Source organism: Lactuca saligna, chromosome 1 (genome assembly GCF_052625555.1).
Source record: "Lactuca saligna cultivar CGN05327 chromosome 1, ASM5262555v1, whole genome shotgun sequence".
In the NCBI taxonomy this organism is placed as follows: domain Eukaryota; kingdom Viridiplantae; phylum Streptophyta; class Magnoliopsida; order Asterales; family Asteraceae; genus Lactuca; species Lactuca saligna.
The window spans coordinates 13,194,352-13,220,604 of record NC_136417.1 but is presented as its reverse complement, the minus strand read 5'-3'; the positions used below and the strand labels follow the sequence as shown (position 1 = coordinate 13,220,604).

General features: G+C 34.8%; 1 protein-coding gene and 2 long non-coding RNA genes across 5 annotated transcripts; 1 reads left to right on the top strand and 2 right to left on the bottom strand.

Annotated features, from left to right (window-relative positions):
- The first annotated feature begins 8,556 nt into the window (after positions 1–8,556).
- LOC145009755 (uncharacterized) lies at positions 8,557–9,888 on the top strand. The gene is made up of 2 exons (XR_013663850.1): positions 8,557–9,474; positions 9,568–9,888. It is a non-coding gene; the product is annotated as an uncharacterized LOC145009755 (long non-coding RNA).
- A 7,183-nt stretch (positions 9,889–17,071) lies between these two features.
- LOC145009650 (uncharacterized) lies at positions 17,072–20,945 on the bottom strand. Of its 2 annotated transcripts, none has more exons than XM_078968318.1 (14): positions 20,718–20,945; positions 20,028–20,118; positions 19,779–19,863; positions 19,428–19,512; positions 19,224–19,293; positions 19,012–19,081; positions 18,823–18,871; positions 18,488–18,734; positions 18,134–18,339; positions 17,955–18,029; positions 17,784–17,853; positions 17,622–17,702; positions 17,454–17,533; positions 17,072–17,372 (listed from the first exon to the last, which is right to left on the bottom strand). In XM_078968318.1, the coding sequence occupies exons 1-14, from the start codon at positions 20,831–20,833 to the stop codon at positions 17,294–17,296; spliced, it is 1,404 nt and encodes a 467-aa protein (XP_078824444.1). In that variant the 5' UTR covers positions 20,834–20,945; the 3' UTR covers positions 17,072–17,293. The 2 variants fall into 2 exon arrangements, with proteins under 2 accessions (XP_078824444.1, XP_078824482.1); XM_078968356.1 differs by having other exon boundaries at positions 18,823–18,868; positions 20,718–20,944.
- A 655-nt stretch (positions 20,946–21,600) lies between these two features.
- LOC145048301 (uncharacterized) lies at positions 21,601–23,984 on the bottom strand. 2 transcript variants are annotated; one of them, XR_013682795.1, is made up of 4 exons: positions 23,769–23,984; positions 23,425–23,490; positions 23,196–23,327; positions 21,601–21,684 (listed from the first exon to the last, which is right to left on the bottom strand). It is a non-coding gene; the product is annotated as an uncharacterized LOC145048301 (long non-coding RNA). The 2 variants fall into 2 exon arrangements; XR_013682794.1 differs by lacking the exon at positions 23,769–23,984 and having other exon boundaries at positions 23,425–23,658.
- Positions 23,985–26,253: the final 2,269 nt, after the last annotated feature.

The following is a 26,253-nucleotide window of genomic DNA, read 5'->3' as shown; positions in this document are numbered from 1 at the left end:
CCCTCTTCTTGTTTAACCAATAATTCATGGTACTAACAAATTTTTATATGTAATTTCAATATAATGACAAATGTTGCATTAATTACCAGAAGAGAGTACAACTACCTAATTCAACCATCCATATACATCAAATCGTCTTTACATCCTATGGTTTAATTTAAAAAGTAAAAGAATGATTGAAAATAACAAAACATTGTACCTCTAGTCTAGTGTGGCAAGAAATACCTTATAAGAGAGAAGAAAAAGAATCCAAATTTTATGTTAGATCTCTTCTTATTTCCCTGGGATTGTGGTTTAATAGGCAAGAGAGCCGCCATGTCAAGGAGGACATTGCGGGTTAGAGCCCTAATGTGAAATGATCTAAAAAAATCACTCGTTACTGCTCAAAGGAGCATTGGGGTCAATATCAACATTGGAGTCAATACATGGCAAACTTACAAATATCAATTTTCTAAAGGCCAATAAGATAACTTGTAGCATAAACGCAACATGTATTTGATGGAAAGCATGTATACTTCATTTAGGCATTAACAAACTCACCCCATATCTATTTTGAATGCTTCTTTCAGGCAATGAGTTCTTATATGTTTCTTATATGTGTTTGTAGTATATTTGTAAATCTCGTATTTTCTTTTTTCATATATATCATTATTTAAAAGTTGGGAATATTTTGTGGTATCGAACAAGTATTGGTGTTCTGACTGGGAATAACTCCATGCAAGAAGTTACCTTATAAACAGGAACAAAGCCACCTTATCCAAGCTTATTGTCAATTAGGATTATTGTTAGCCTTGGCTCTTATAGATAAGCTAAAAAATTCAACTCTTGATTAGTAACTCATGTCACTTCTATAGGTAGAATAACAGCTAAGTAAGTAAACTTATAATGTCTATTAAGAGACATGTTTTCTGAAACACCCATGTAGTAGAACTTAATAACATTATATACATATTATATAACTCACAAAACATAATATAGTAAAGGGAAAAGGTACTTTGTGGTATCAAGTTTATTCATTAGATTCCATAAAACCTAGACTAAAAGATGAGCTATTGTGAAGAAATATGTTTATCTATTAGTAAGCATCCATTTCCCCTTTTTCTGATATCTAAGTTTGCATAACTTGTATAGGAGCAATTTCTCCTGCAAATCAGAGTACAATCCCAGAAAACTTATTGCGGAAATCATGTGTGTGTGTGTGATGCGCTGCTATGCCACCGACTCCTTCCCCTTGGATGAAGAGGTACCTGAAACCAAAACTAAAAACCGTAAGCACAAAGCTTAGTGAGTTCCCCCATCATACCCATACCAAATAATGCATAATCCTCAGTATCTTTCAACCGCTAACTGTCAGGCATAGCCGGGAGTTGGACTCCCCCTTGGTATCTTTCAACCGGTAACTGGGAACTAACCTCCCCTTTGGTATCTTTCAACTGGTAACTGGGAACTAACCTCCCATTCGGTATCTTTCAATCGGTATCCGATGACTATTTCACCCTTACTACTGCTAAAACATATTAAGCACAATAATCATATCAAGCACATTAATCATATCAAGCACAGTAAGCATGTCACATATCAATCCTAGATAATTATCACAAAGAAAATCATCTATCCAACACTCTCACTTGTGGCCCGACATTGTGGTCGTAGACCCACCCCTACTAGAAGGAAACTCACCTTGAAGTCATGAAGTATCTGCACTGATCTCGGTGTGGAAATCAACTCTCCCCGACTCCTCAATCCCTACACAACAACTCTTCTAAGTTATAAACTCATACTAGTAACCCTTACAAGAGTCACTTAATCCAAGTCAAAGTCAAAGTCAAATCCATGGTCAAAGTCAACTTTTGGTCAAAGTCAACATCTAGTTGACTCGACTCACCGAGTTGTCTCTACAACTCGTTGAGTCCCCATATCCACAAAATTCTATAATCTCGTCCCTACTCATCGAGTCTACCAAGAGCTCGACGAGTTCGCCTTCAACAACACATCGAATAATCTTCAACCGACTCGCCGAGTTCATCATTGAACTCTTCGAGTTCATATTCATCCATAAGAAGATGTTCAGTCTATGACTCGTCTAGTTCCCTTTAAACTCGCCGAGTCCATCTTCATGTGGCCGGGACATTGCCTTGAACTCTTCGAGTCTGTTCATCCACTCGCCGAGTCCTATGATTTCTAGTTCTCTAGTGACCCTAAACAACTGAAGGAACCTTTGATCTTAACATCTGGTCCAAAAACAGAAAGGATTTGGTGGAAAATGCACCCCGACTCGCCGAGTCCCAAGAACGACTCGCCGAGTCGCTCTATGTCTAAAACTATACAGTCGATTATAATGGGTATTAACGTGTCAAAACCATAGATCTGGCCTCCTAGGGTCCATTTTATACGTAAAGCTTCAAACTTGATGTACATGCATGGGGTCTTTGGCTCAAAAATCCATAAAAGGAGGCCTACAAGATGCATGGGTCTCCCATGGCCATAAAGTTTGCACCTTTATGCCATGGGAACCCTTAATGGTTCCAGATTGGTGCCTCGCACAATCTATGTCTCAACGTCTCAAATACGGCCTGCTGCTCAGGCCCCCAGCGAAAGACTACGACTTTCCTCGTCAGTCGGGTCAGGGGCACAGCTATCTTGGAGCAGTCATTAATGAATCTCCGATAATAGCTTGCCAGTCCCAGAAATCTCCGAATCTCAGATGGAGACCTCGGAACCTCCTACCTCATCACGGCCTCCACCTTGGCCGGGTTAACCGAAATCCCGTTCTGGTTGAAAAGGTGCCCTAGAAATTGCACCTCGCACAACCAAAACTCGCACTTGGAGAACTTAGCAAACAAGCTCTTCCTTCTCAAAGTATCCTGAACCTCCCACAAGTGCTCTTCATGCCTGCGTCTTGGAATAAACCAAGATGTCATCAATAAAAACGATCACAGACCTATCTAACATCGGCCTACACACATGATTTATGAGATCCATGAACGCAGATGGGGCATTGGTGAGCCCAAAAGGCATCACTGGAACTCATAGTGACCATATCGCATCCGAAAAGCAGTCTACTGCACATCCTCCTCTTTGACTCTCATCTGATGATAACCCGAATGCAAGTCAATCTTGGAGAACCAAGATGCTCCCTGAAGCTGATCAAAGAGATCATCAATCCTTAGGAGTAGATAACGGTTCTTCACTGTAACCTTATTCAGCTCCCAGTAATCAATATACATCCGATGCGACCCGTCCTTATTTATCACAAAACTAAAATCGGGGCACCCCAGGGTGAACTGCTCGGTCTAGCAAGAGCTCGACGAGTTCCCCTTGAACAATACATCGGAAAATCTTCAACCGACTTGACGAGTGCGTCCTTGAACTCACCGAGTTCATCTTCATCCATAAGAAGATGTTCAGTCTATGACTCGCCGAGTTCCCTTTGAACTCGCCGAGTCTGTCTTCATGTGGCTGGGACATTGCCTTGAACTCGCCAAGTCTGTTCATCCACTCGCAGAGTCCTATGATTTCCAGGTCTCTAGTGACTCTAAACAACTGGGAGAAACCTTTGATCTTAATAACTGGTCCAAAAACAGAAAGGATTTAGTGGAAAATGCACCCGAATCGCCGAGTCCCAAGAACGACTTACCAAGTCCCTCTATGTACAAAACTATACAATCGATTATAATAGGTATTAACGTGTCAAAACCATAGATCTAGCCTCCTAGGGTCCATTTTATACGTAAATCTTCAAACTTGATGTACATGCATGGGGTCTTTGGCTCAAAAAGCCATAAAAAGAGGCGTACAAGATGCATGAGTCTCCCATGGCCATAAAGTTTGCACCTTTATGCCATGGGAACCATTAATGGTTCCAGATCTGAAGCATAACCCAGTTCTACACCAAATCCCGAATATAACCCCACTAATACTTAGAAAAATATAGAAAATAGCCCCAAATCAAGATCTAAGCAATGAGTAGCCAACGTTTAAGCTTTATACCTAAAATAAGCTGGAAATGTGCCCAAAACTCTGGATCTTCTTGCTTCCTCTTGATCTTACAAGCTTCCTTCTCCTTCTTAAACTTCAATCACACAAAAATGGCACCACAAAGTTCAAGAACACTTAAATAAGGCTTAGGGTTTCGTGAACAGGGTATGGAGGTGATGTAGGCTGGGATGGAGTCCTCATAAAGTGTTTAAATAGGGTGTAAACCCTCAAATTTAGGGTTTCACTCAGATAGATCCTGCTCGCCGAGTCGGTCTCCCGACACGTCGAGTAGGTCACTTAAACCCCTGATAAATGACGAGTCTACTCGACGATTCAGGCCTCCAATTCGTCGAGTCCCAGAGTAAATTGCAACATTTCTTGAATTTAAATACGTACCGGGAATCGGGTGTTACATAATACTTTCTGTAAACTTTGATAACTTTATTAAACTTAATTCTCAATACCACCAAAAACCTGGATTTGATTGTATAGCATATAACTACCACAAATAATAAAGTACTTTTCTTTAAAAAAAACTTTTACTAAAACACTATAAATTTAAAATACTATTCTTGGTAAATCTTAACCGAATAACTATAATATGATTTTGTGCCTGAATGAGTTTCAAAAATTTGAATTGTTTATATAATAGTTTTCAAAAGTTCGGATGGGTTTTAGTTACCATTTTTAAGTCTAGTTATCAAGTTAGAATAGAAGCAAACGTACACTGTTATTTATTGCAATTATAGTGTGAGCATAATAAATAAAAAATGATTCTATATCTGTTTCTATGTGTGTGTGAATGCAATTTGAAATCCAGTAAGAAAAAAAATGATATGCCGAACTATTCAAAAGGGAAAGTGGATAACAAATGCTATAGAATATTTCAACATTTGAGAATAATAAATGAAAAAATATATATTTAGAAACTAGCAAGTGAAAATCAGAAACTTTTGGGGGTTAAAACTAGGGTTAGGGTTACAAATTGAATTACCATGAGTTAAATCACGAACTATCTCGCCATCATGATCGCTATAATCTTTAAAGATCTTTTCTGCTTACGATGACTTGAAGAAATTGAAGTCATTTCCTTATAAAATAGAAGAAAAGTTAGGATATATCAATAAAGTAATTTCAATTTAAAGTGCAAAATATTGATCATACACTCTGTGTTTTTGTGCAGGGATTGAGGAGGTGTTTGGCTTAGCTTTTCTAAATCAAAAGTCCTTTTTGTAAAAGAAAAAAAATAAAAAGATATTTGGCAAGCTAGTAACTTTTGGAGTTTTAATATAAGGAAAAACAACTTTTTGGAAAAGTCAGGATTTCCTGACTTTTTGTAACTTTTTAGAAAAGAACTTTTGACATTTTAAAAGCTAAACCAAACATCACCCTGAGTAAGGCAATATTCCCTATTTTTTGTAGTCGACGAGATAAAAAGGCAAAACACACAAGAAAGAATGACCAAATTACCGTAGAGATTAGGGAAAAAATCACAACGAAGTCGAAGACCTATTTTCTAATTACATAAATGTAAATATATACAAATACAAATACAAAGTTAAGACGAAATGATGGAGAATCAATGGAGACATAGTAGCGTATATGACCTGGTAGTACCACCGCCAGGGACTAGAATGTCATCCACCGATCGGAGGAGAAGGAAAGGCTTTCAGATCATGAAAAACATCGGAGAATGAGCAACTCATTTGCGAAGTGTTTGTTTATTCTTTGCAAGTTTAGTTGATTGACCGCCATTTGTTTAAATTGGGAAGAATATGTGAGGGTTAGGGTTAATGATGGTGGTGAGGCCATTATAGATGGTAGAGAAGGTGGTAGGTGGCGTAGAAAGATATGAAATGGTGGTGATCAATGAGGGTGTTTTTTTTTTTGTTTTTTTTTTTTTTTTTTTTTTTTTTGAGAGAGAGAGAGAGAGAGAGAGAGAGAGAGAGAGAGAAACTTGAAAGCGAGGTTATGTTTAAGTGATTTAGGTGCTGTTTGTTTTTTGGAAAAAACCTCTTCAAACCTCTTACTGCTGCGCGGCGCAGCACACGCGCAGCACTTTTCATCTCGCAACTGTTTGTTTTTTAAAAGTTTTTTGAGTCAAAAACCTCTGCGCAGGCTCTGTTTGGCGCAGCACTTGTACTGCCTCTTCTAACCTCTTCCAACCTCTTATTCTTCTTTTTTTTTTATTGCTGAAATTTTGATTATATGTTATTAAAATTTTATTTCACATTTTTTTTTCCGTTTTTTTTTTTCGTTTATTCTTATTGAATTTATTTTTCATTTTTTTATATTCAATAATGATAATTTCTTGATGAAATATCATTATTTTTTACTAAAATATCTTTATTTTTTTGTTGAAATATCATTCTTTTTTACTGAAATATCATTAATTTTTACCAAAATGTTATACATTATTAAATTTTATGTATTAAAAAACTATTTTTGGTTTATAAAATTAGTTTATTTTAATTTTTTAATATCTGCAGCAGTATGCAGATGTTCAAAAAACAAACATGCTTCTTATTATAGTCTGCAGCCGTTTGGTCCACCTCTTCTACTGCAGAGGGTTGCAGAGGTGGTCCGCAGACTTCATGAATTTTTGCTTCAGAAAATCAAATAACACCTTAGTAGGAGATAATCTATAAAATCGATTTCTAAAAAAAAAAATGGAACGGAGGAAGATACAGAAGTTAAATATTTTTTCCTTTAAGGCACATATATAGTGCCACTAAAAACGTGAATCGGTGGTATAAAATTAAGTGCCACAAAAAATTTGTGCTAATAAATGGCTATTTATTTGTAGTGAAATCACAATATATATATATCTATCATTATTATTTAAAAAAATTATTATTTTTGTTAACTATTATCTATCAATTTAGTTTCTTTTCATTAGTTATTTGATGAAATAATACAAATAAAAACTAATTTTATGATTTTCTAATTAGTGATCTAAATATTTTTTTTGTTCAATTACATATATACATATATAAATATATATAAAAAAAATTAGACCCCTAACGACATGGAGTCGCCCATGTTGCACACCTTCAAGAGACACCATGTCTTTATCATTTTAACGAAACACTGATTATACATGACATATATGTCATATATGTACTTCATTTGGTACATACGTTTGAACATTAAAATTGTTAAAGCTTGTTTCCGAATTAATCCATCCATATCTACCCAATCCAATATATATATATATATATATATATATATATATATATATATATATATATATATATATATATATATATATATATAAATAAGTATAAAATAAATAAAGAGCAACAACGATTAAATAGATGAATGCATCCAAACTATTGCAATGATACATACCAACATACACATTCTAGATATTGGTATAACATATTAGACATAATTGCTCCTACACTATTCTGACCCCAAAACTTAAAAAATTCCGACTTCAATCTCCTCAATGTTGCATTTCCCCATTTACAAAAAAGAAGGAAAAGATGAGCCTTCTGTTTTCTTCAAGACTCCTGCCAACAAAGAAGCATCAAAATACATCTTCTCATGATGTAAAGTTTAGCCTTTCGATCTCTTAGACACCTTCCTAATCCTTTACATGCCATCTTTCTCTTGCTCCTATTTCCCATGGCCTAGCTAAGTGTTTCTTGAATGTTTGCTGGTGAATGCATCTATCATATGCTTGAAGTATCTTTAAATATAGGGGACTTTGGGGTGTATATGTGGCCCTCAAATTGGCTGTGAAGAAGAGTCAGTCACTAGCATGGGACCAAAAGGATGCAAAATGTCCCCAAGAGAACAAGATTGTCTATTTAAAGTAATTTTAATATGGTTTCCAGAACAGAAGCCATGCTTGATAGGGCCATTCTCTAATAGTTAGTCACAATAATTGCGTACTTCTGGACCATGGGATTCAAGGGTTCATGGAAGATGAGTGGTATGATTCCAGGAATCACAGATAAGTGGGGAGAGAGAGTAGCCCCATTAACAGCACTAAGATTACAACAAGGCAAAATAATTAAACGACCAAAAGGCAAATGGGATGTTGGAACGTGTATAAAAGAAACAGTTGTTATTTACTAACTCTAGTGTATATGAATCTTGTCTCAAAACAAACCCACCCTAAACTCGGATAAATCAACAAAAGTGTGGAACTAACATTAATACATTATAGGGTTTCTTCGAGTTCATTAATTAATTAGGTTCAGTTTCTTCTTCCTACTTGCGCAATCTTTCAACCCACTTTTCCTGTAATTTTCAGAAAATGGAAATGGAAAGGACACCCACAAATGGTTAGAAGTTGATGAAAATTCGTAAAAGAAATGTACGAGTCTGAGATTTCAAGGCTGTGCACGGCGTAAAACCCAACACCATTATACCACCGCAAACTTATCCGTGATTCATGTGAAACAGCTCATGTTTTTTTTAAAAGGTAGAAAATAAATTAAAAGAACTAGAGAACTGAAAATAGAAGGATTGAGTTTTGGTAAAAAAAAAATATAAGTTTTAGTTTATATTTATATGAGTTAAAAGATTTATTAAATTATATATTAATTTTTCCAACGATTAGTCCTTTTAAAAATGGAGTGGAGAAGTGCGCTGCAATCACCGTAGGAGGACAAAAAATTCAGCGAAAATAATAACGGGATGGTGTTTGAGATTGCTTGTTTATGGTGTTCATTAGACTAAGGGACTTATTGATAAGCTTTCTAACTGGATCCAAGTTAAGACCCGGTCCTCAATCCCTAATCAACTTGTTTGTTTTTGCCTTTTGCATTCTTGGACTCGATCCAAATCAGGGATTCGGTCCCCAATTTTATGCCGATTCAGTCCTCCAACAAAAAGAAGCCGACTCAGTCCTTCTTTTACCTTTCACGTATGCCTTTGTATCTTCCTACATGAACGATATTCACCATCACTCCTTCCCCTGCTCACGCATTCTCTCTTCGTCTCCGCTCCTGTATGGAAATATAGATTAAAGTGCGAGGGGAGAGCTCTAAAGGTCATCATCGTCGACTGTTTGGGATCGTATTTGTGGCCTCCCTATCGAAATTAAGGTTTCTCAATCCAATATAAAGGTACCCCCGAGCCCTCTCTTTGATTCTTGTAATCTTTGACACTTGGAAAGAGCTTCAGTTAGTGATTTTTGGAGTATAATCCGAGGTATGCAGTTTTTACATAACATTGCTTCTCATTACATGGCCATTGATTTTCCGTTTGAGATAGTACGCAACAAGTTCTAGATCAGTGGGATGAAAACGGAAGCCAGAAGGCAATGAAACATGTGCCATTTATGTGTATTGTTGTATTTTTATATTGAAGTGATTCCAATTATGGATCAGACCTCAAATGGCAGGCGAACTTGGTTATACCCAGAAAAAATCGGAGTCTTTAAGAGCAATATAAAGGTACTCCTGAGTCCTCTATTTGATTCTTGTATTCTTTGACACTTGGAAAGAGCTTCAATTATTGATTTTTGGAGTATAATCTGAGGTATGTAGTTTTTACCTAACCCTGCTGCTCATCACACATAATCTGAGGTATATAGTTTTTACCTAACTCTTCAATATGTAAATTATTTTCTAGGTATGCAGGTTTTATCTAACCAAGAAGATTACTAAAATACCCTGCTCATAAGATGGTCAAGGTATAGTAGGAAACAAGTAAACGACCCCATGGGTAAAATAGTTTATACGTAGAGTGGAAGAAAGTGTGTTGCATCAGCTCAAGCATTATCAAATGCCATTACAAATCATTAATACATATGATGCTATTTATTTTGATTTTTTTTATTGTAATCTATTCTGCAAGTACTTTTGATCATAAATTTTGACCATTTTATATTTTGAATCTCTCAAACATGTTATGATCATGGTAATGTTGGTATTAAACAAGCATATTATGACAGAGTTTTTTCTTTAGTAATTTTGTTTAGAAAAAGTTATGTTCCCTTAATTGTACAACAAAAATAATTCTTGAAACCACTCTTTAAAGACATTTTATAAGTTGGTTTTAATTATCACGATTGCATATTCTTCCTTACGATTATAAACATAATCCCAAACAAATGAAAAAAGAATCAAACAACATAAAGATTAGTCATATGTGATCATAAGGTTAATATAGTCATTTTGCATAGTCGGTCAGAATATAATCAAACAACATAAACTTAGTCAGATGTGGATTCAGTCATAACTTCTAACTCAGTCAGCTTCTAACTCAATCAACTTTAACTCGGCTAGCAACTATCAAACGACCCCTAAGGGGACGTTGTTCAAGGCTGCATATCCAAAATATCTAGAATGGTATCAAAAAGAAAAAAACTTCCCAATCTCTTAAATTCTTCCTCACAAGAAGTAACAATGGAAATTATGAGCTATGTTTTAGACACTATGAGTTAGTCTTATCTTCGAGTTACGATTTGGTAAGCTTCCATCAATTATAGATGAGGCAACTAAAAGAACTATACATATCAAATAAACTAAGGATAAACATAAGATTTAGTTGATGATTCCACATTTGATGTCTATTATTAATATTTCTATCATTCACACATTTAATACTTTTATATTATTTTGTGTAAGGATGAATATATTAACAGAAAATTAGGTAGTTACTTTCATTCTTTATTTAATGAATCTAGTGAGCTCATGATAAAAAAAAATTCAGAGGGCATAAGGGCACCGACAAACGTCAATAAGTATACTAGCATGATGATCGATAAAGAGGAAGTGAAACGAGTATCATAGAGGATGGGGGATGGACAAAGTCGTTGGCCCGAACCATATCCCTATCATTATGTGGTTGTGCCTTATGAGGGAGGACAATGATTGAAAAACATATTTAATCTTACCATAAAGTCGTACAATATCTCTAAGTAGTAGAGATCTAGTATTGTGATTCCAGTATATAAGAATAAAGGAGATGCCCTAAGTTGTGAAAACTATAGATGAATCAAACTCTTTATCCATACAATGAAGCTTTAGAAGAGAGTCTTAGAGACTAGGATAAGAAAAGATACATTAGTAGTTGAAAACCAATTTGCCTTTATGCTTGGGAGGTTCACTACGGAGGCAATCCACATACTTAGACGTGTTTCAGAGAAGTTTAGAGAAAGAAACAGGGACCTTATTATAGTGTTTAAAAGGAGACGATTTGGAGGACTTTTTTAAGCTAGAAGGGTATTATGGTATTATGTTAAGCCCATATGCGACATGTACTCGGTCTACAACATGTGTCCGAAATGCATTTGGCATTACATAGTATTTCCATGTTAGACATGGACTCCGTCAAGGTTTGACACTTATCCCTTATACCTTGTCCCTAATTATGGACAAGGTATCACACAAAGTAGAAGGAGAGATACCATGGTGTATTTATTTATTTATTTATTTATTTATTTATTTTTTTGCAAACGCTATTGTTTTAGTTTTAGAGAGCATGAGTTAGTTGAATGTTAGGTTAGATACCTAAAAGGCACCGTTGGAAGAAAAAAGGGCTTAGGGTCAACATATATAAGACTGCTTATTTACGATGCAATTTTAGTGGGGAGCAAAATGATGAAAGGGTAGAAGTGTGTATCCGTGAGCATATCCTACTATTGAATGAGAGCTTCAAGCACCTGAAGTATATGATCCATAGATATAGGGGTGTTAATGATGATGTTACTCACCGAATAAAGGTGGGATCGATAAAATGGAGAACAACCACTTGAGTTTTGTATGATAAGAATGTCCCTTTGAAACTTATGGGAAAATTCTATAGGGTGTCTGTAAGGTCGGTTATGTTGTGTGGATTTGAATGTTGGTCGACTAAGAAAGATCGTTAGAAGAAGATAAAGGTCTCAAAGATTAGGTTCCGACTATGCATTTTTGGTAGAATCCTGTTGGACAAATGTAACGTCCCATTTTCACAGTAAAAGATTTTCATTTTATTAAAGTAAAATTCCAAATTATAAATCTATTATTAAGAAAATCGTTTATTCCAAAATACATTTATTGAAAATCGGAGTGATATAAGAAACGTGGAATCCTCAATGCTGTTGATGAGTGTGTACCTTCCCACCTTCGCCTTCCCACGATCACCGATAAAACCTGAAAAACATAAACAACTAGAAAAAAACAAAGCTTAGTGAGTTCCCCCAAAATACCACCACACAAACATATAACAACATACTGGATTTCCCCTGAGTCCTCAGCATGAGTCTGGTGTAACATCCGGATTTTTACCAGGTATAATGAAAGTTTAATTTTGTTATTTTGTAAGAGGGACTCGGCGAGTCGGGGCTCAGACTCGCCGAGTGGAGACGCGGGATTGAGCGAAGGTGCGCGCTTGGACTCGGCGAGTCCAAGGTATGGACTCGGCGAGTCTGCGCTGTGTAGTGAAACCCTAAATCTCCGGGTTTGTGGCCTATTTAAAGGGCCTTATGGCCGTCATTTGCGCTCATCCAACCCCCAGAGTGTGTCCCTAGAGTTTTTGAGCGTTTGGTGAGAGATTGAGAGCAAATCTTGACCTTGTGAGTGTTGTTTAGCAAGAAGAAGGAGGCTCTAGGCAAGAGGAAGCAAAGGAGGTTGCTATTTCGTGGATTTGGAGCTTGGATCATCACTCTAGAGGTATTATTTTCGGACCATTTCCTGTTTGGTGAAACTTGATGCAAGTTAGGGCTTAATATGATCATTTATGGGGTGATTTGGTGCCCTTTTGTTCCCTCTTTGAGTTGAGACCATGGATCTGGATCCATAGAGGTCCAGAGGGCCTCACTCATCAAGCTTTATGGGTGAAAGTGGAGTCCTTGGCCTTGTGTTGAAGTAATAGAGTCAAAATCATCATTTGTGATCATGTAGAGGTTATTTATGCATCAAGATTGTGACTTTACGTGCTAAATAAGCATGGGGGGACTGGATCTATGGATTAGTGGACTGGATCTGGCCTTTAGAGCAAGATTGAGTCAGTGCATGGCACGGACTCGCCGAGTCCGAAGAACAGACTCGGCGAGTAGCTTGAATGTTGCACGACCACTCAGCGAGTGGCCTCGCTGAGTTGGGATGAGTGAACCCAGTGGGTCAAGGGGGAGTCAGGATGGACAGGTGAACCGAGTCAAACCGGACTCGCCGAGTCGTTCTTGAGACTCGGCGAGTTGAGTCGTGGTGGCCCCACAACTCGTGTCAGGTGGAGCTCGTCGAGTTGGGAAGGGATGCTCGACGTGTCAAGAGAGGGTTTCAGGGAAATTGGTGATTGCGCTCAGACTCGCCGAGTCGCTATAGTGCACTCGCCGAGTCCGGTCAAGTTGACCGTTGACCAGCGTTGACCTAGATTGTCCTGTTATGGTATGGTCAACCCTAGTTGAGAAAGTGTTAATTAGAGATATATTTTGCTATAGGGGGGCTTCAGCTCGACGGATCGAGTGTTTAGTGATTTCAGGGTTATGGTTTACCGAGACACACGAGGTGAGTCTTCTCACTATACTTTACCTTGAGTAGGTAACCAGAGTTATGTGTTAGAGTATTTGTATGCCATGTATGTTATGTGTTGTACTGCATTACTTTTATGTGTTTGATGCTGTGCATGTTTACAGAGCTAGAACCGGAAGGTTTACAGAGTTAGAACCTGAGGGTTCACAGAGTTTGGGTGCACGAACCCACAGAGTTATAGCCTCGAGTGGCTAATATGTTGTATGTAGTATTTTGGGAACTCACTAAGCCTTGTGCTTACAGTGTTGATGTTATTTGTTTCAGGTACTAGTGACGACCGTGGGAAGGCGCCGGCTTGATCCGTACACACACGTTTGGAGCTTGACATTTTGATCTTGGGATTTTGTAATATATAGTTGAACAATTAAAAAGGGGTTGTTTCTATGAATATTGATGGAATTATGCTTTTATAAAAATCGAAAATTTTGTTTAAAAAAATTCAGTGTTACATCTGGCTTGCCTACTGGCCCACATCTCATGTCTGGCTTACTCCTGAGACCACAACATAAGTTCGGTTTGCCTCTCGGGCCCAAAACTTATGTCTAGCTTGCTCCCAAGCCCACAACATAAGTTTGGCTTGCCTTTTGGGCCCGCAACTTATGTCTGGCTTGCTCACATGTTTGTTGGATTTCACACAAAGCAGGACCGCCTCAACATACTACCACAATATGGAGACATATAATCAATTAAGGATCAAGTAGGAACATAATACATGAAAACATCAATCATACAACTCACTACCGCCTACTAGTCCTTTCACATCACACTGTCCCGTTACCAGCTAGCCTCCATGAAATGTGTAACCATAAGTAACCAGATGTGAGATAGCCACCCGAACAGATGATCCTACACTAGAGCCATAACCAAACAAGGAACAAACAAGAAAGCCTAGATTAAGAGTTCTCAAGCTATCCTACATGAATACATACATGCCCTAGGGCACTCCACTAGATGATAACCAGTACACTACTACTATAGCATCCTATCATATAAGTATATGCACAGATCTTGCAAATCACTATAGCATAATAACATCCTATATACCATGATATAGATCTAACATATCATCACAACATAACAACATCCTATATACCAAGATACATAACTTAGTGGGCCGACATTGGTGCCTTCGACCCATATGTACAATGAGAAAAAGTCACCTGAATTAAAGAACTTTGAACACTGCGGTACGATCCCTTTTCAGCCTTGCTTCCACGAATCCACTAACACCAAAACAAGATAGAATCTTAATTAATAGCCCAAAATCCTCAAGTTTAACCCAAAGTCAAACTTGGTCAAAAAGTCAACGATTAATGGAAGTCAACAAAAGTCAAAGTCTAAGGTTGCTGAGTACATCCAACATACTCAACGTACGCCTAACATATGCGACCTGCTCTTACTCCGCCATTAAGCACTTTATCCATTAATGCCTTTTGTCTAAAGCTCATATCTTGACTCAAAACATCAACTTAAGTCATAAGGTTTCCATCTTTATAACTTCCCATGGCTATAAAAGGTCCAAAAGATAAAACCCTAACTTATTAATCCATTAAGACATGAAGGATAGAAGGACCAATATCACATTTTTATAGTTCCTAATAGCTCTATAATGGATAAAGTTTCCAACTGTATCCATTAGGATGGTCTAAACAACCAAGATCTAATCTTTAAGTCTCAAAGGGACCAAAAGCGTGTCTTTCTCAACTTAATCTATTAAGTCTAAGTCTCCAACCTTAATATTTGAATCAATATGATGTTTAGATGGATAAAGTTTCCAACTTTATCCATAACAAGGTCACAATCTTTCAAGATCTAAACTTTATGCACTAAAGTGACCAAACGCTCATAACACCCAAAACTAGCTAGATCTAACAAATGCATCATCAAGATTCAAACTTTATACCTCCAGAAGAAAGATCAATGTGAACAAGGTTTGGATCTTTAAGCTCCAATGCAACCAACACTTCTCCAATGAGATCCTTCTTCTCCAAGATGCACAAAGAACACACCAAAGCACTAAAAAACATCTTCTTTTGCTCACAAGGCTCAAGCTAGGGCTGAGGTTTCAAGGGAGGATGTTGGAGAGGTGGAGGCTGAGAATGTAAATGGTTTAAGGAAGTTAAGGATCCTAAATAGGGCTCAAAACCCCGAAATTAGGGTTTGCGTTTTGATCGGATACGCCCAACGTACTCCTGGTACGCCTAGCGTACTAGATTGAATTTCCATGATCACCCATGCCTAGTAAGCCCAATGTACACCTTATACGCCCAACGTATTAGACTAAATCCAAAATCTTTTTAACTTCTAACAGTCATAACTTATTTGTTCTAACTTTGTTTTGGATGATCTTTATATCCACAGAAATGTATTGAAGAGCCCCACAATATTATCTAGATATCTTTGACTAAATACTTCTCGAACAAAAATTCATATTTCATTCAAGAACCCGACTTATGACTTTCCCCTTTCTGTCTTTTGGCCCAATACACAGTTCAAGGGTTAAATCTCTTAATCGTCATTATCTCCTTCCACAACAACTAAACTTTGCCTCCTTAAGGCCCAAAGCCTTTACACAATCGACTTCCGGCCCACGACTCTAAAATAAGAAAGACAGGAAACAGGATGTTACAACCAAGTTCCAAACTCGACTATAAAAAACACACTAGGAACTAGACAACCAGCGAGAAATTTAAGGAAGGAAGGTTGTGGTGGTTTAGACATGTTTGTATGAGAACCCATGGCTTCACTTATGAGGGTGTAGACGATTATTGTAGGTGGTGAGAGGACTCCCATGAAAAAAGTGGATAAATAGTGTGATGTTAGACTTGAGGAAGACAGAGACATATGATTAGGATAGTTGAGTAGGATATGAATAGACATTTGGTTTAATCTTTGTTTGTAATTCTAGTCCTTGAGGTGGGCCTTTGTTTATGTTGGTTGTGAGTCTGATATTTATTTGTTCTTTTGACTGTCCACTTGTATCTGTTAGTATATGCTTCAACTTATGGCTAGGGGTTGTTCCGTGCGTTATTGATAGTATTTGCTTGCGTTGTATTTACTATGTACGCTTAGACCTTTTAGGAAGAGAGGAAGACCTTTGTTTGAGCTTGTTTTTTTGTTAGTCATCTGCTTCTATTCTTCCGGTATGTTGTATTTACACCACTTGCTCGAGTGTTTATGTCAAGTGTTTTCTCCTTGCATTATTATACTATTTGTGTGTATTCATATAGTTTGCATATGTCTACCCCTAAACCTACTTTTTCTAGCTTTAAAGTTTATATTTTTGTTTAGTCTTTAACCAACAACCACTTCCTTTTTAATTTACTTAATTATTTATTCATTATTTGCCTATGTGTTTGATGGTGGACTCATGTTTTACACGGATATATTAGTCAACGGGATGCATTTTTTTTTTTTTTTATAGAAGCCTTTGAAAATAACTTCAGTTGCTCACAATCCAAAGCACTGTTATTCAGAATTATTATAATTTATCCTTATAACCAAATCACCAAGTCTCTACAAAACAGCTAATTACCAAATTATCCTCAAGTCTAACAAAATTAAACAAACCACCCTCCAACCCCAATAAACTAAACGTAGAACGAATTTACAAGGCAAAAAACCAAAAATACAGAAGAATCTTGTAAACACAAATCAAAATCAGTATCATATACAATGTTACAATAACTTTATACAACTATTTGCATTTTTTTTACATTTACATTTTGCCAACCAAAATAACGCAAAATGTACTATATAATGTTACAAGGAATTTGCAAAAAAAAAAAAAAAATTGCATCCCCACTCCAGTTTCTTCTTTGCAACTTCACAACTACTAAAAACTATACATCACATACAGGTAATCGCTCCTCAATATTAACACGACAAATAGGGCACTTTTTACACTTTTCAGAGCACACACTGCACACACACAAAAGTCAAAAGAAATCAAAACACATATGTGCAAAAAGACAAAAATGCCCTCATCCTCACTATGGGTACCTGCAAAGAACCCAATGGCGACAAGGGAGGAGTACTATGCTTATCTCTCTTTCAAAGCAAACCCTACACAGAATTTTTTCCTGCCACAACGTGTTCAAATTAATATTAATCATATCATAAATTACTTAAAAGAAAAAAAAAAAAACCATAAAGATTTATAATTTATACATTTTGAAGTGTTTCATATTCCTGCTGGCTGATTTTCTTGATTTCAGTTTGCTCACCAAGAGCAGCCTGAAGTCTCCAAACCTTTAAAAAAAAAAAAAAGATCAATTTTATATTGTTTTGTATAAACTATAAACTAAAGATTAATGTTTGGTGCTTAATTACCTCCTCAGCAAGATCCTTCTTGGGCATTTTCTTTACTACTTCAGGTGGATATCCACAAAAAGTATTATAGCTTCACATATAACAAAACAAAAACATCAATAAAGTAATAATCCTTATTTCACATAATCATTAAAATTTTTAATTAAAAAAAAAAAAAAGACCAGGACTTACCCCGATGCTTCATCGTGGTAAAGTCGTGCCTGTTCTTCTTGACTTTCTTTATCAATAGACCACCAACCAAGCAACCTAAGCATTAAAAAAAAAAAAACATGGTGAGTAATTTAAGGTTTTGGTTTTTGGACATTTTTTCATTAAATCTTTTTTTTTTTTTATGTCCACGTGGTTTTTACCTAGACCCATGGTACAAATACCCAAAGCAGTCACGTGCTCTTGCACAAAAAATAAAATATCTTCCTGTACCGGACCCCGCACGTAGTAAAATGACGATTTTCTCCCCCAATCTTGATGCTGAAAAAACAACTCCTGCCCCTTGAAGTACAAGCAAAGGAGAGAAAACCACCCAAAGAGGGATAAAACTAGCAGCAAAAGGCTTTCTCTGAAACTCAAAACCACCAATATGTAAATTCAAATTACTTTGTAGTTTGTTTGTTCCACCCAAAAAGAAAAAGACGTAAATGCCCTTGCGAGCTTATCATGTTGTGTAAAAAAAATGAAGCGTAGAAGATGACAGGGTTTGATATTACCTCCAAGTGCATACAAAGCAGGATTTGAAAGACAATGATGGGTATTTTGGTAATATGACCACCTATGTCTTGCAGACCACACATTCTATCTTCAGAAATAGCATCTGAGGAAACCATTAAGCCATTATTCCAGTTCAGATATCTGACAGATGTCGATGGATAAGTGGCTTCGGGTGTTTGGGAATCTCTGTGAATCGCAGGATTAGACCACTTTGTGCAAACAAGAAATGCAAAGCACTCTGCAATTCTGTATACCACAAAGTTAGAATTTAAAATAAAATAAAATAAAAAAAAATGGAATTTTTGTGTATACGAAGGGGAAAATATCAAAATACCCAAAATTTATGAACAAGTCCCACCAACCTAAAGCGCCTATATCACCTGCTAAATTGAAGTAATTAGAAACAGATATATGATGTCAAGATTGTTAAAGAGGGAATTCTTTTCTTCTTTTAACATCAATGACAAAACAAATTATATATATTTATATTAGATAAAAGATAGTAATTTTAGTGGAATATTACCAGTTAGCTTCAGAAGGGTGAATAAGGTAGCAGCAATGAAGAAGATCATGGAGATAGAAACCCAAAAATGCTGAAAAAAAAATCGAATGGGGTATTTACTATTTAGTAGTAGTTTTGTAATCAATTTAAGCAAGATTCATGTACAATTTCATCATAACAACAATGCATGTTTTTGTATGCATTTTGAAAAAGAATTAGATACATAAACTTACAGGAAGTGTCTCCCATATTGCATCATCACTCAAATTTTCCTCATCACCTGGTAGTAAAGCTTTGCACATTCTGTACATAAAAGATTTTGGGAGTTAAATACAAGATTAGTTCAAACAAATAAATCCATTTTGTGCACTAAAAGACATGGAAATGACATCAATAATTGTAGATAATCATCAACAAAATCCAAAAAAGAAAAGCACCTGATATTATCGATAAGAATTGCTATTTCAAATGCCAACAAGGGAAGAAATACCATCTTCAAGTTAACAGCAGGAACTTTCATAACTACAAAACAAGAAAAAAGAAATCAACAACCTCTAAGAACCTTAAACAACATATAAATATAAACAAAGGATGAAAGACACCATTTGTTTTATCAGATTTGCATACAGCAACTACAATGATAATATGATACTACTAAACAAACTCCAAACCTTTTTTTCAATAACAATTAGAGTTTCATTAGATGACAATTTAGATATCAGATCATGTAAGCAAAAGATTGATTCACAAATATGAAAATGAAGTAAATATGTTTCAGTAATCAGTACCATAGACACTCTCCAGAAAGACACAAAGAAGCAGTTCAAAAGCAACAAGCAAAGGCATGCCAACAATTGCATGACATGGTGCCCACTGCATAAACAGAGAGTAGGATTGCATAATGCATTATGCATATTGTAAAACTGGTTTAAATTCTATATGTATTATACACCAAACAATTATATATTAATTATATTATAATCCTTCCTACATAAAATTAATAGAATAGAACAAAAAAGTAGAAAAGAAGATCATACATGATGATCATGGGGAGATGAAGGTGCAGGTAAAGAGAATCTTCCTCTGGCAACAACTACATGAAATATGAAAAGTGGGAAAAAGACAACCCTGCATAATAATAAAAAAACGTGGTGTAAAATAAATGGTAACATCACATGTGGCATGTTAACAGAGTCCTGTTTGAAAGAGTACCCATTATATGACAAGAATAAAACACTTTTGTTGATTATATCGACTACATTCAATTGATGTAGACTTGATAAAAGATTGGAAAAACCATCTATTCAAGAATCAGTTCCCTGTTTCAAACTTTATAAACCATTGGAAAGAAGATACTCATTCCATTCCTCAAAAAGAGCGATACTTCTGTTTTATGTCAAATCCAGAACTTTACAAATGCAAAATCAAAAAGAATTTGTAGTAGAGTTAACATCATGTTTATTCTGTTTGCAATTATTATTACAATGGTGATATTGTCACAAAATTATCTCTCAGAATTTATACTGCATGTCAATTTCGAAATCTTAAAGTAACTTGTAAGACATCGAAAGTCAAAGTAACTTGTAAATCGACACCCCCAAAAAATATGTTTTGACTTCATAAAATAAAAATCGTGAATAGAAAACCTATAAACATGCAGTATGACTGTATCCAATAAATAATTTTTGAAGTAATCGAAATTAAAGCAAAGGAAAAGTAATACGAACCACCAAGAGGAGAAGATACGGTGATCCAATTTGAGAACGAGCAAGAGGGTAAAGCAGAAGAGTAAAGTATGAGCAGAGAAAGCCTGTAGGGACTTTGCTACTCTTCGCCAGCTCATTTTTTTTCTTACAAGCCTGCAAACTCTAGAATTAATGCTTTTTTTTTTTACGGGATAATGGATAAAGATGACGATTGAGATGCAGGAACCCTAGAAATTTCTTGTTTTAAGGACTTTGAGATTTTAAGTTAGGTTTAATGAAGAAAGAAAAATGGATTTTATTATTATTATTATTATTATATCTACTATAATAAATAATTTTTTTTTACCGCATATTCTCTTTTCTTTTATTTAGATACATGATATTTTCTTAAATTTTTAAATTTTTTATTTTTCACTTATCATTTTATTGTATTTTTTATTTTATTAAATTAAAATTTCACATTTAATGTGTAAGGTAATATATATATATATATATATATATATATATATATATATATATATATATATATGGTATTTATTAAAAAAAGTTTATATATGTAATATATTCAATACATAAAAATCTCATTAAGTTTAATAATTCAAAATTTTTTTTTATTTTTCTTATAAATTCAAACTTTTCAAATTATTAAAATTTTATATATTTTTTTTTAATTAAATCCATGTAATACATGAGTCTTACACCTAGTATTTTTTAAATTTCAAATGGATGCCGCTAAATTTGGAGAAAAAACAAATGTACTTAATTTAGTTAAAAAAAATTAAGAATTTGATTTAAACTATAAAGGTGACCCTACGTTGCGGGGGTCGGAAGGTGTCGCTATTTTTTTTGGAAATATAGTACATTGTTCTAATTTGTAGCTACAGTAAATTATGTTGCTTGAGTCAATTTTATTTTACTTTGCTGCTTTACAAATGATCTCTTACCACTCTTTGCACCTTCAATATAATTCCGATCATATTGCATCCATCTGCAAACAATATGGAACCATCAATATAACATATTTCATATGGACAACGGTAAAAATTTGTACAACTTGACAGCAAGATTTTAATTTTTTTTTACAACCTAACAGATTTTGCTAGCAACAATTTTATCAAATAATGTCATTTTGACATCAATTTGTTCTCAAATGTTTTACACCCTTAACTTATTAGGAGTTTGCTCCTTTTATCACTGTATGCATTCACAAAGGTTTCCAGTTAGGTGTTGTGTATAATCATAAAGAACGCTATCAATCATATAGTCTTGTAATTTTGTAGATTTTTCAAAGCAGAATGTTGTGATAAGAGAACGAAAGTATCATGCTATAATATGAAAGTAAGAAACAATGAACATAAAGTTTAATGAAATAAGGCACTTGATGATCATATAGAACCAACCCAACCTATTGTCATTGTTCAAGGGACAATTAGGGAAACATTACATATCTTTACAAACAAATTTGATGAATGATTATTGCCTTTGACCACTTGGTTAATGGATCCAAGTTGATACCTCTATTCAACAAAACACCATTTCACTTTTCCTTTTTTTTTTTTTTTTTCAATTTATGAAACTACATTTTATTCTTTCACAAATTTAGCAATAATATTTCAATTTTTTTTTACCAAAATATATAAAGAAACAAAGAAAAAAGGATCATACTTGTCTATGGAAGCTTTAACAGTATTTGTAGAAGAACACATGTTGACCGATCACTGAATCTCATTGGGATTCACATTGAAAACGAACTCATCTTTTTACCAACATCATAAAAATAAAATAAAACTTTAAAATAAGATGAATATAATTTTATAGAAACAAAAATTCCATTGAAACTGAAATGGTAAACAAAATGTTTAACCATGTTTACTTTCTCTAATTCTTTTCTTTAGTAATATAAATGTGGACAAAAATTTTAAAAATCACATAAGCACCTATTGATGATAAAGATCCAATATGCATTTGACCAAAATACCCCTACATCCTACTTTTGGAATATCATATATGCATTTGTGTAGTTGATTTTATAACAGATCATGATCTGAAGTGATTTGACATACCTAATATGTGCAGTAAGGTCAAACATTTTGCCAATGATGTCATCTTTGCAAGAATAAGCCAAATGAGATGTAATGCAATGCAGAAATTATGGCAAACTAAATGATGGCAATAATAATGGAAACGTACCTGAAAGCTACTTCTTAATTCTAGCAACCCTAGCATCCACAATGGATTATAATAATGGAAACGTACCTGAAAGCTACTTCTTAATTCTAGCAACCCTAGCGTCCACAATGGATTATGTGTTGTGAAAATGGTCAAGATCTCATAATCATTTAACAAAATCCAGATTAATAATAAACAAAATAAAAAATACTTTGTTTCAATTAAATACATGAAGTCCACGTCTAAAACCAATTAAGTTATAGGATTCATGTGAAATAATTACAAAATCACTCTTTCTTAGAAAAAAATAGTAAAAAAAATATTACTTACAATATACCCTGACTTCTCTCATTTGTCCTATTTCTTCTTCTGAGATGGAGCACTAACAAAATTTGAAACATATCCTAGTGTGGGCTTTTTTGTCTTTGATGTTTTGGCCTTTTTCTCTTTCGGGGAAGCTAACTTCAAGCCAAATATGTGGTTTTTGTGGATGAGACTTGGTTACTATTGAAATTGTAAAAATAAGAAGTTAATATAAAGTAATAGAGAAATGAAATACCTTTTTGATGAGAATGTGTATGACTCGTCTTAAGTTGTAACAAATGTTTGCTCCTTCTGAGAACTTCTGGTTGCCAAAAATCAAAGTACCTCTAAGTCATTTTTAGATTCAAAACCTCCATCCTTCATCGAGTTTTTCAATATTAATGACCTCTTTCGAGTTAAGTGCATGCCCTAATGGCTTCTTTTGCTACCACTAAGAAGCAATTCATGCCAAGATCCATAATGTACTCTTTGTGACGATAAAAAGGGAGAGTGAGTAGGAATAGCCTTAGAATTAATATTAAACCCAATCCAAAATCGAGAGAAGAAGAAACATATAGGGAAAAAATAAACAGGACAAACCTTCTCGATTTGATTAGGCGTAATCGTTTCTTGTAAGTGTGATAGAGAGGAGCCGGCGAAGGTTGTGTGGACATTAAAGAGACGGATTGTTACGATGTCGATTGAAGCGAGACAACTGCTCGAAACCATGGAAGCGATTACATAGTGGAGTTTGACACGATTTCAGCTAACTTACAAACATCATCAATAAATTAAAACGGAAAAACACCTACATGGAATCATCGGTTAATATAAGAGAAAAGATTTGGTGTTCGGAAGATGAAACGACGGTGAAGGGAGGTAAAAGTAGTATAAGTTTTAACTGACCGGTGAGGGTTTCCCGCAATGCAGGACTCTAGTGGACCGGAGCAGCGAGGAAAGAGATGAACGTGAAGGGCTTGTTAGGAATAAACATGGATTTGTTGTTCCCCTGAAATGATCAAAAAACCAACATATTAAAAAAAAATAAAGATTTCAACGTCATCGAATTCAACTCCAACATCAAAATTTCCAACATTCTTTGTGACATTTCAGTGAACACTTGGTGCCCAGCTCAGTCAAACCATAAGAATGTTAACTGAAGACCCATAGTATTCTAATTTTCAAGCTTCCAAAAATCGACATAATTATGAACCCCTAAAAAATCGTTAGCCGAAAATCACCAAAACCAAACCGACAAAGAGAAATTGAAATAAACGAAGATCAAAAAAACAGAAATAGGGTTGAAGGACCTCACAGAACTGACAAATGCAGACACAATCACTATGATCGACATACTCCGGGAGAGCAGACAGGGAATCCAAACGCCGACATTTCCTCCGGCGAATACCAAAGACACTAGAGGACGATGAGGGACCCGCGTCACCCATCCGGTTAACCGGAACAGACATCACATAATAAACGTACCACACAACGACAACAAAGAAACAAAAACAATACCACATCAGAACAAATAAAAGAACAATAACGTAAGAAGATTACCTGTGACAGAAAGAGGGAAGAATGGGGAGAAACAGAAGGAGAAGATGAACGAAAAAGGAAGAGAAAAGAAAATGATATTAGGAACCGATAGAAATAAGTCAAACAAAAGAAACAACACACATGGGATACATTAAGATATACCACGAAAAAGTGATTCTATTAAAAATACAGTATTTAGATTTTTCCAATTAATAAATTAAAGAAAGTAATAAATTAAAGAAATGAAATGGAACACAAAGAAAATGACATGAATAAATTAAAGAAGTGACACACAACCAGTTATAGAGGGATCGGATATGTAAAACAAGGGAAGAAATCTGGACAAACCGTGTCAATTTAACTGTTCATTTTGTCAACAATTTTAATATATCTATATATATATATATATATATATATATATATATATAATAATAATAATAATAATAATAATAATAATAATAATAATAATAATAACTAGATGCGTTCACCCGCGTTGTGGGGGGTTGGAAGATGTTTTGGTAGCCACAGTTGAGTATGTTGTTATTCTCTGCAATTCGTCATTTTACAATTTTTATGCTTAAAATAATAAAAATAAAGGAAATTGGTCTTTGCAAAAAAAAAAGATCCAAATTACATAAAGCTAAATATTAAAATAAATATACATTGCCCTATATTAGTATATTTGTTCTAAGATATGCAAATAAAACACACTTAACATCATTGCAATGAAGTGCATTTGGATGAAAGCGGTTCAACTCTTCATATTTTGGTTCCACACTAGAAATAGCAACATAGCACACATAGGGGTTGTTTTTATCTCACTCATTCTCTACTTAATCACAAATCCCATCTGATGTGATACCTGTTGGAAAGATGAAAAGGTAGAGAGGCTTAACTGAACTGCAACTGTGACAACCTCAAATATCTATAATTTTAACAGATAATTGAAATTTATGAATTTTGTTTATATATCATCCACAAATTGTGAATGTTTTGTTATGTAATATAAATCTTGATATTATTTCTTACTGATAACTCATTGCGTACCTCAATGTGAAGCTAATATAAATCAAGATCCGTTTCAGCAAACTAAACATGTCACATATTTAAATAATCATAAGTCTTAACCATCATTAGGAGCCAGATGGTATTACTTGTCAAATCCAGCCAAATTCAAAAGTACAAAAATCGAGTACTAACTGACAAAAAGAATCCAGAGGTTGAGCATTTTACACAGAAATATTAATTCAAAAGCACTAATGGAATCACTTCTATCAAAAACTCCACAAGCCAAACACTGTAAAGATACTATTCTAAATGCTATGGATAATTATATATATATATATATATATATATATATATATATATATATATATATATATATATATATATATATAAATTAAATGCAAAATCCATATCCAAAACTAAATGTCTTGCATGATTTATAAAACCAAAATACTTGAAACAAAAAACATGTCATGAATAACTCTCAACCAAACTGTCAGGATCTAGTACAATAAGAGTAAATGAAAGACCTCAACATTGA